This window comes from Bos mutus, chromosome 13 (genome assembly GCF_027580195.1).
Source record: "Bos mutus isolate GX-2022 chromosome 13, NWIPB_WYAK_1.1, whole genome shotgun sequence".
Lineage (NCBI taxonomy): Eukaryota > Metazoa > Chordata > Mammalia > Artiodactyla > Bovidae > Bos > Bos mutus.
This window is the reverse complement of record NC_091629.1, coordinates 48,323,824-48,335,032: the sequence shown is the minus strand read 5'-3', so window position 1 is coordinate 48,335,032 and position 11,209 is coordinate 48,323,824. Positions and strand designations below refer to the sequence as shown.

Here is an 11,209-nt window from a genome sequence, read left to right as displayed (position 1 = left end):
GGGAATACCAGATCACCTTACTTGTCTCCTAATAAACCTGTATGCAGGTAAAGAAGCAACAATCAAAACTGGACATGGAACAACAGACTGGTTCAAAATTGAAAAAGCAATATGTCAAGGCTGTATGTCGCCACCCTGCTTCTCTAGCTTATATGCAAAATACATCATATGAAATGCTGAGCTGGATGAATCACAAGCTGGAATCAAAATTGCTGGGAGAGATATCAACAACCTCAGGTATGTAGAATGACACCACTCTAATGGCAGAAAGTGAAGAAGAACTAAAGAGCCTCTTGATGCGGGTGAAAGAGAAGAGTGAAAAAGCTGGTTTAAACTCAGCATTCAGAAAACTAAGATCATGGCATCTGGACCCATTACTTCATGGCAAATAGATGTGGGGAAAGGGAAAATAACAATAGATTTTGTTTTCTTGGGCTCCAAAATAACTGCAGATGGTGAATGCATCCATAAAATTAAAAGACGCTTGCTCCTTGAAAGAAAAGCTATGACAAACTTAGATAGTATATTAAAAAGCAGAGGCTTCACTTTGACACCTAAGGTTTGTGTAGTCAAACCTATGGTTTTTCCAGTAGTCATGTAGGGGTGAGAGATCTGGACAATAAAAAAGGTTGAGTACCAAAGAATTAATGCCTTCTAACTGTGGTGCTGGAGAAGACTCTTGAGAGTCCCCTTGGACTGCAAGGAGATCAAACTAGTCCATCCTAAAGGAAGTCAGCCCTGAATATTTATCAGAAGGACTGGTGATGAAGCTTAAGCTCCAATACTTTGGCTACCTGATGTGAACAGTGGACTCACTGGAAAAGACCCTGATGCTGGGAAAGACTGAGGGCAGGAGGAGATGGCAGGATGGCATCATGGGCCCAATGGACATGAGTTGGAGCAAACTCCCAGAGATAGTGAAGGACAGGCATGCTTCAGTCCACGGGGTCACAGAGTTGGAGGGGATTTAGGGACTGAATAAAAACAAACTGTAGAATAAGTCAATGAACACGTATTTAATACTCTTTAAAAACATAAATCTGTGGAAAATTCTTCAAGAGATGGGAACACCAGACCACCTTACCTGCCTCCTGAGAAATCTGTATGCAGGTCAAGAAGCAACAGTTAGAACTGGACATGGAACAACAGACTGGTTCCAAATTGGGAAAGAAGTACGTCAAGGCTGTATGATTGCCACCCTGTTTATTTAACTTCTATGCAGAGTACATCATGTGAAATGCCAGGCTGGATGAAGCACAAGCTGGAATCAAGATTGGTGGGAGAAATATCAATAACCTCAGATATGCAGATGATACCACCCTTATGGCAGAAAGTGAAGAACTAAAGAGCCTGTTGATGAAAGTGAAAGACAGTGAAAAAGTTGGCTTAAAACTTAACATTCAGAAAACTAAGATCATGGCATCCGGTCCCATCACTTCATGGCAAATAGACGGGGAAACAATGGAAACAGTGACTGGCTTTATTTTGGGGGGCTCTAAATCACTGCAGATGGTGACTGCAGCCATGAAATTAAGATGCTTGCTCTTTGGAAGAAATGCTATGACCAACCTAGACAGCATTAAAAAGCAGAGACATAACTTTGCCAACAAAGGTCCATCTAGTCAAAGCTATGGTTTTTCCAGTAGTCACGTATGGATGTGAGAGTTGGACTATAAGGAAAGCTGAGCACCAAAGAATTGATGCTTTTGAACTGTGGTGTTGGAGAAGACTCTTGAGAGTTCCTTGGACTGCAAGAAGATCCAACCAGTCCATCCTAAAGGAAATCAGTCCTGAATAGTCATTGGAAGGACTGATGCTGAAGCTTGGCTACCTGATGTGAAGAACTGACTCATTGGAAAAGACCCTGATGCTGGAAAAGACCCTGATGCTGGGAAAGACTGAAGGCGGGAGAAGGGGATGTCAGAGGATGAGATGGTTGGATGGTATTACCGACTCCATGGACATGATTTTGAGTAAATTCCAGTAGTTAGTGATGGTCAGGGAGGCCTGGCTTGCTGCAATTCAGTTCAGTTCAGTTCAGTCGCTCAGTCGTGTCTGACTCTTTGCAACCCCATGAATCGCAGCACGCCAGGCCTCCCTGTCCATCACCAACTCCTGGAGTTCACCCAGACTCACGTCTATCGAGTCAGTGATGCCATCCAGCCATCTCATCCTCTGTCGTCCCCTTCTCCTCCTGCCCCCAATCCCTCCCAGCATCAGAGTCTTTTCCAATGAGTCAACTCTTCGCATGAGGTGGCCAAAGTACTGGAGTTTCAGCTTTAGCATCATTCCTTCCAAAGAAATTCCAGGGCTGATCTCCTTCAGAATGGACTGGTTGTATCTCCTTGCAGTCCAAGGGACTCTCAAGCAAATAGTCGGACACGACTGAGCGACTGAACTGAACTGAAGCATTTAAAACATAGACATGAGTGAAACAAACGTCTTTTAAATCTCGTTCACAATCCTAGGACGACAATTGCCTTCACCTTTCTTCTTTCAGGAGCATTTCGTTCTCTGGGTGATTTACAGTTCACCTACTACCGTCTGAGACGTCGCCCAACCCTTTGAGGCGAGGTTGAGACGCCCTGCTTGCCGTCGTCCCGGCCCCATTTCGCCGCAAGGCCTCCTGGGAGTGGTAGTCCCCAGTCTGGCCGCTCCGACGATAGTAGCGAGGTGCGCCGGTCCGCGGAACTACAGGGGGCGGTACGCAGGTCCAGGCTCTTCCGACTCGCCTTTCCCTCCCCGCCTGCGCGCCCGCCCCAGCTATCATGGCGGCTCCCTTGGCCTTGGTACTGGTGGTGGCCGTGACCGTGCGGGCGGCCTTGTTCCGCTCCAGTCTGGCCGAGTTCATCTCGGAGCGGGTGGAGGTGGTGTCCCCACTGAGCTCTTGGAAGAGAGGTGAGGCCACCGGCTCGAGTAGGCGGTCAGGTCCCGCCTGTGCGCTCCTGGCCTCTGTGAATGGAAGGCTGGGGGCATTGGCCGCAAGCTCGATTCTGAGGGAACTGACCCACTCAAGCGTACTTAGAGAAGGCGGGAGAGCGGGGCTGCTGGGAGGAGGGAGCGTGGGGCAATGGTGAGGTTGGGGCCCTACAGGCCGGTCACTTGCGGGGTGGGGATCTGAGGGGGTGTGTCCCACACGGGTTTTGCGCTGAGAGGCGTGATCTGAGGAAGGGTCAGGATGAGGGAAGTGCATGCTGGCTGGAGTGGGATTTGGCGGGAGATTCGCACATGATGCTCCCTGGGGTGTGGGGTGGCTGTGAGGGGAGCCCAGTGCGGGGACCAATCCTGCCTAAGCGAGGAAAGGGTGTGAGTGAGTGTGCTTAGAAGCCTGTTCTCCGTCTGGGACTTGCAGTGCAGTTTTTCCTACTGTGTCTTCCTAGGTCTTGCAGTTCTTCATAGAACAGTGTTTTATATTAAAGGGACAGAATTTGGGCCAAAGGATCCACAGGCTAATGGGAGAAATAGATAATTATAAGCATTTGTGGAAAGTGTACTTCCTGTGTACATCCAGTTCCTTCCTTGGAGTTCTGATCTTGAAGAAAGCATCCCCTCCTTTTCCAGTTTCTTAAGGCTATGGAATTTGAGCTAACTCTTGAAGGAAGCAGAGTTTGGAAAGGGAGATTAGAGAAAGGGAAGTTCCAGGTAGAAGATAAACAGGATCAAGAAATGTTGAAGGAAGTGAACATATCCAAAGTAGGTGAGTAATGGGATGGGGGTGAGGTTAGGGCCAGAGTTTGAAGATTTTTCTAAAAAACTTTCTTCCTAAAGTATAATAAACTTAGAGCTCAAGAAATTTTTTACAAACTGTCTACATCCATGTAGGCAGCACCCAGATCAACAAACAGAACAGCACCACAGAAGTCCCCTTTCATGTTCTCAAACTTTAAATGCTAGAGTTTTAATATTATCCCATAGCTTCCCTGTTGACTCAGATGGTAAGGAATCCACCTGCAATGCAGGAGACCCAGATTCGATTCCTGGTTCAGGAAGATCCCCTGGAGAAGGAAATGGCAGTGTACTCCATTCTTGCCTGGAAAATCCCATGGACTGAGGAGCCTGGCAAGCTACAGTCTATGGGGTCACAACAGTCAGACATGACTTAGCAACTGAATCACCACTACCACCCTTTACCCAGCTTCTTGTCCTGCTAATATCCTACATAATCATAGTACAATGACCTAAACCAGAAAATTAACATTGATACAATACCATTAACTAACCTACAGAATTTTTACCAGTTGTTCCACAGATGTCCTTTCTCTGGTCCAAGATCCCATCATGATCCCATATTGCATTTAATCGTTGTCTATCCTTAGTCTCTTCCTATCTGGGATGCTTCCTCCTTCATGTTGTTGTTCAGTCACTCAGTTGTGTCTGACTCTTTGCAACCCCATGGACTGTAGCAGGCCAGGCTTCCCTGTCCTTCACCATCACCTGGAGCTTGCTCAAACTCATGTCCATTGAGTCAGTGATGCCATCCAGTCATCTTGTCCTCTGTCACCCCCTTCTCCTCCTGCCTTCAATCTTTCCTAGGATCAGAGTCTTTTCCAGTGAGTCGGCCAGTTATTTTGTCTCTCAGTTTAGGTTTTCTTGATGTTTCCTCATGATGAGATTGAAGTTAGGTTTTTTGGGTAAGAACCACATTTTTGGCATAAACACCACAGAAGTTTTTTTATCTCCATCATTATGAATCATGTCAGGAGGAACTTGATATTGATAATGTTAACTGGTCAGCATATTACTGGTGATATTAAGGTAGGTCACTTGAGAAAGATAGTGAATGCCAGGTTTACCCACATAAGTTTTTATTTTTCTCCTTGGAAATACTGTTTCCAGTCATATTTTTACCCACTAATTTTTAGTATCCATTATTGACACTTGCCTTTCATGATTATTACTGTGGGATCTGCCAAATGGTGATTATCTATTTTCATCTTTCCTCTACATTTGACATTTACACTTCTCTATAAGGAAGAGTTTTCTTTTCTCTTTTACCTGTTTATTCAATTATTAATAGCGAAGTATGATTTCTAACTATAAAGTGCTTTTCTCTATCCACCCATACATATATGTATAAAGGAAAGGAAAGGAGAGCAAAGTCGCTCAGTCGTGTCTGACTTTTTGTGATCCCATGGACTGTAGCCTATTAGGCTCCTCCATCCATGGGATTTTCCAGGCAAGAGTGCTGGAGTGGATTGCCATTTCTTTCTCCAGGGGATATTCCTGACCTAGGAATCGAACCCAGATCTCCTGCATTGCGGGCAGACGCTTTACCGTCTGAGCCACCAGGGAAGCCTACATATATGTATACACTTCTTAATTCATTTACATACATATCCATTAATGAAACATTAATGAAATATTAATTTTTAATATTTTAGTACTCTGAGCATAATAAGGAACATATTTCTCTGGGCACTTGTCCAGTTATTTCCCCCGATAAACTACCCTAAGAACAATCGTTTCTGGATCAAGAGGCACACACTTGAAAATACATGTTGCTTGTAGAAAAGTTAATAACAAATGTCACTCAAACAGTCAGCATATGAGAACAACTGCCCATTTTCCTATTCCACATTTCTCACAGCTTCTAATTTGTTATTTGGCTGTTTTTTGCAATGGAGCAGAATATGTAGAAGTGAAACACTTGTTATTATTTATTTATTTGGCAGGGGCTTGCAGAATCTTAGTTTTCTGCCCAGGGATTGAACCTGGGCCTCTGGCAGGAAAGTGCCAAGTCCATACCACCGGACCACCAGGGAATTTGCAAACAAAACCCTTTTTAGCATGGGTGGAAGTTAGAAGAAGATTGAAGGAATGTTAAGGTTTAATATAAAATTTTTTCATAATGAGTGTTGCCCCACAATGAAAAGAGTTGCTCTGTAGGGAAGAAGGTTCACCATCATCTGAAATCAAGACTTAAAATCACTTGCTGGGAATGAGGTAAAATGGGGTTAAACAAATTGGGAAGCCCTTCTTGTTCTTGGGAGTTATCTAGCACTTTGGTTTATGGCCAGTCTGCATATGTCTCTAAAGTAAGAGTGAATTTGGATGTCTTACTTTTCAGTGGTTGAAGGCCTCTCACTGTTGGACTTGGGAGTGTCTCCTTATTCTGGAGCAGTATTTCATGAAGTAAGTGTTTTTGCTTTCTTTTCTGGGTACTAAGAGTAGTTTATAGTCACAGATGCCAAACCTAACCTCTGTTTTGTACAAACATTTAAAAAGATCTATTTTTGAAAATCATATTTAGAAACAGCCCCTTTTTTTAGATGTCTTCTGCTTAAGAAGAGGGTTTCACAATTGCAGTGGAAATGATCCAGATTTAGATTGTAATTTGGGGAAGCAGATGAGACTTCTGTGGAAGTTACCATTTTTGTTGGCAGATAAGTTGTAAACAGTTCGTAGTTCACGAATAGGTTATATGCTAATTGGCATGTAATTTGTTCTTTGGAACATGCTTTCCTGTGAAAACTGTGTCAGCAGTGTTGGTTTCTTAGAAAGCCCACCAAAGCCATTTAACCCATAAAGTTTGTTCTTAAGAATAGTAAAATCACTCTTAGGTCACTATCATCTCTTATTTGGGTTACTACAACAGCTTCCTGACAAGTCCTTCTGCATTCAGTCTTGCTCCTTTTTATTTTATCCTGTAGTCAGAGCCATCTTCCTGAAATGTGAATCTGATTTTGTCACTGTCCTGCTTGGCACTGATTTCAGGATAAAATCCAAGCACCTTAGGGTGCATACAAAGCCCTGTGGGTCCTGCTCACTCCCTCAACCACATGTCTTTCCACTTCTTCCTCCCCATTTTTTTTTTTTTTAATTTAATGTTTGGCTCTGCTGGGTCTTCACTGTTGCGTGGGCTTTCTGTCTTGGCGAGCAGGGGCTACTCTTGGTTGTAGTACTCGGGCTTCTCATCGTGATGGCTTCTTTTGCTGTGGAGCATGGGCTGTAGGCCCGAGGGCTTCAGTAGTTATAGCGCCTGGGCCCAGTAGTTGTGGCTCCTGGGCTCTAGAGCACAGGCCCTTTAGTTGTAGTGCACAGGCTTAGTTGCCCCGCAGCATGTGATCTTCTAGGACCAGAGATTGAACCCATGTCCTTGCATTGGCAGGCAAATTCCTTACCACTGAGCCACCAGGAAAGCCCCAGACCTTTTTTATTGGCTTTATCATTTAGACGTCTTCTAATTAGGCAATTTAGCCCTTAATTTTTACAACTATCTCCCTCATACCTACTTTGAGAACAGTTTTTTTGGTTCTCCTATCTAGTCTTTTTAAAGCATTCAACTTGGTTCTCATGGAGATAACAACTCTTTTGTATTCATACTTCGTTATCTTTGTATTACTGTCTAATTGAACCACAATAATAAGAACTGCTAGCAGAAACAGGTTAGGAAAAATTTGAGACTCTTTGAAAGTGAAAGTGAGGTCGCTCAGTCGTGTCCCACTCTTTGGGACCCCATGGACTGTAGCCTACGAAACTCCTCCGTCCATGGGATTTTCCAGGCAAGAATACTAGAGTGGGTCGCCATTTCCTTCTCCAAGGGAACTTCCCGACCCAGGGATCGAACCCCGGTCTCCCACATTGTAGGCAGACGCTTTTACCATCTGAGCCACCAGGGAAGTCTCTATGAGACTATGAGCACACAATTCAGAAATTGGGAACAGAAATATACAAACATAGCCTAGTAGCCAGGAGACCTCAGTGTGCTGTGTGCCTTAGGCAGTATGTTTTCTACAGAATAGGAACCCCTGACAGAGTTCTGACATGGTTTTATTATGCTTCAGTACCATATTCTCTCTTGCCTATGTCTTTGTTCGTGCTGTTGTCTTTTTATAGAGGGCCATTCTTCTCTCTTTTTGTGGTTGACCCTGCTGTTCAGATACTAGCTTAGGTTTTGCCTCCTCCAGGAAGCCATCCCTCATCACCTTAGACTAAGTTAGATGTTTCTCCTGTATCTTTCAAAGCATCTTGTGCTTATCCTTTTCATGACTCGTATCATACTCTTGAAACTGCCTCTGTACTTGTTTTACCCATTATGATATGTGCTGCTTAGAACGTGTTCTGGCATCTTTTGATCACTTATTCCTAGTGCCTCGCTCTGTATCTGCATATGTATTCCAACCCCTTCTTCCCTTCTCTCTTTCCTTTAACAAAGAGTTATTAAGTACACACCAAATGCCAGCGACCCTGCTAGATGCTAGGGGTATAAAACAAGACACAGTCCTTGGCATTATTATTCTCATATTTTTGAGAGAAACAGACAATAAGTTAGTAAAAAGAGCAAAGAATATTGCCAAGGATAAAGAAAATAATTTCATCATGATGAAAGGGTCAGTTTATCAAGAAGACATAACAGTCCTGATGCTTACGCACCTAATAGAGTTTCAGAGTACATGAAGATGGATAGAACTGCAAGGAGAAATCGACAGATCTCCAGTTATAGTCTGAGATTTCAGTATCGCTCTGTAAGTGATTGATAGAACAAGCAGACAGAGTCAACAAGGATAGAGAAAACTTGAACAATACACCAACCATTTTGACTTCATTGACATTTACAGAACATTCCATCCAGTAACAGCAAAATACATAATCCCTTCAAGTGTGTATTTGCAAGATAGATCATATTCTGAGAAATAAAACAGGCTCAATAAATTTAATAAAAGGATTGACGTCATACAAAGTATATTCTCTGACCACAGTGGAATCAAATGAAAAATTAATACCAGAAAGATACCTGGAAATCCCCGAGTATTTGCAAGCTAAGTAACATATTCCTCAATAACCCATGATCAAAGAAGAAATCAGAAGGGAAATTAGTATTTTGAATGAATGAAAATGAAAACGCAGCCTATCAAAATATGTGGGAAATTTATGATGTAAAATGCCTATATTAAAAAAGAAGAAAGTCTCAAATCATTGACCTCGGTTTCTATCTTAAGAAACTAGAAAAAGAAGATAACTCAAAAGTAAGCAGAATAAAAGGAATAATAACTACCTGAATGGAAACAAATGAAACAGAAAACAGAAAGTATGGAAAGGCATAGAAATACAGTTGGTCCTTTGGAATGAACAGTAAAATAGGTGAACATTTGGGAATGGTAGATATGTTCACCATCTTGATTGTGGTAATGCTTTCATGGGTGTATACATAGGTCAGAACATGTCAAGTTGTATATCTTTTTTATACCAACTATACCTCCATAACGGAGAAGGCAATGGCACCCCACTCCAGTACTCTTGCCTGGAAAATCCCATGGATGGAGGAGCCTGGTAGGTTGCAGTCCATGGGGTCGCTAAGAGTCGGACACGACTGAGCAACTTCACTGTCACTTTTCACTTTCATGCATTGGAGAAGGAAATGGCAACCCACTCCAGTGTTCCTGCCTGGAGAATCCCAGGGATGGGGGAGCCTGGTGGGCTGCCGTCTATGGGGTCACACAGAGTCGGACACGACTGAAGCGACTTAGCAGCAGCAGCAGCATACCTCCATAAAGTTAAATTTTTTTAAATGTGATTTCACTTTAATGGTAAGTTCAGTTCACTTCAGTTCAGTCACTCAGTTGTGTCCGACTCTTTGCTACCCCAGGAACCCCAGCACGCCAGTCCTCCCTGTCCATCACCAACTCCCGGAGTCCACCCAAACCCATGTCCATTGAGTCGGTGATGCCATCCAACCATCTCATCCTCTGTTGTCCCCTTCTCCTCCTGCCCTCAGTCTTTCCCAGTATCAGGGTCTTTTCAAATCAGTCAGCTCTTCGCATCAGGTGGCCAAAGTATTGGAGTTTCAGCTTCAACATCAGTCCTTCCAATGAACACCCAGGACTGATCTTTAGGATGGACTGGTTGGATCTCCTTGCAGTCCAAGGAACTCTCAAGAGTCTTCTCCAACACCACTGTTCAAAAGCATCAATTCTTCGGCGCTCAGCTTTCTTTATAGTCCAACTCTCACATCCATACATGACCATTGGAAAAACTATAACCTTGACTAGATGGACCTTTGTTGGCAAAGTAATGTCTCTGCTTTTGAATATGCTGTCTAGGTTGGTCATAACTTTCCTTATAAGGAGTAAGCGTCTTTTAATTTCATGGCAGCAGTCACCATCTGCAGTGATTTTGGAGCCCAGAAAAATAAAGTCAGCTGTTGTTTCCACTGTTTCCCCATCTATTTGCCATGAAGTGATGGGACCAGATGCCATGATCTTAGTTTTCTGAATGTTGAGCTTTAAGCCAACTTTTTCACTCTCCTCTTTCACTTTCATCAAGACGCTCTTTAGTTTTTCTTCGCTTTCTGCCATAAGGGTGATATCATCTGCATATCTGAGGTTATTGGTATTTCTCCCAGCAATCTTGATTCCAGCTTGTGCTTCCTCCAGCCCAGCGTTTCTCATGATGTACTCTGCATAGAAGTTAAATAAGCAGGGTGACAATATACAGCCTTGACGTACTCCTTTTCCTACTTGGAACGAGTCTGTTGTCCCATGTCCAGTCCTAACTGTTGCTTCCTGACCTGCATATAGGTTTCTCAAGAGGCAGGTCAGGTGGTCTAGTATTCCTATCTCTTTCAGAATTTTCCACAGTTGATTGTGATCCACACAGTCAAAGGCTTTGGCATAGTCAATAAAGCAGAAATATATATTTTTCTGGAACTCTTGCTTTTTCGATGATCCAGAGGACGTTGGCAATTTGATCTCTGGTTCCTCTGCCTTTTCTAAAACAAGTTTGAACCTCTGGAAGTTCATAGTTCACATATTGCCAAAGCCTGGCTTGGAGAATTTTAAGCATTACTTTACTACCATGTGAGATGAGTGCAATTGTGCGGTAGTTTGATGTTAAGTTTGATGTGGTAGTTAAATGGTAAGTATATATAGAAAAATAAAGCTGAGTAAAAGGATAAAGCGGAGAAGGCAATGGCACCCCACTCCAGTACTCTTGCCTGGAAAATCCCATGGATGGAGGAGCCTGGTAGGCTGCAGTCCATGGGGTCGCTAAGAGTTGGGCACGACGGAGTGACTTCACTTTCACTTTTCACTTTCATGCATTGGAGAAGGAAATGGCAACCCACTCCAGTGTTCTTGCCTGGAGAATCCCAGGGACGGGGGAGCCTGGTGGGCTGCCGTCTACAGGATCGCACAGAGTCGGACACAACTGAAGCGACTTAGCAGCAGCAGCAGCAGCAAAAGGATAAAGAGTGGTGGTCATATATATGACT

General features: G+C 43.5%; 1 protein-coding gene across 1 annotated transcript in view; it reads left to right on the top strand.

The window, feature by feature from the left end:
- Nucleotides 1–2,738: 2,738 nt before the first annotated feature.
- The window catches only part of PIGU (phosphatidylinositol glycan anchor biosynthesis class U), a 90,982-nt gene continuing 82,511 nt past the window's right edge, over nt 2,739–11,209 (top strand). The window contains exons 1-2 of the mRNA XM_005900433.3: nt 2,739–2,898; nt 6,068–6,132. Coding sequence (XP_005900495.2) covers nt 2,769–2,898; nt 6,068–6,132 — 195 coding nt within the window. The 5' untranslated portion in view covers nt 2,739–2,768. The remainder of the gene's footprint in view (nt 2,899–6,067; nt 6,133–11,209) is intronic.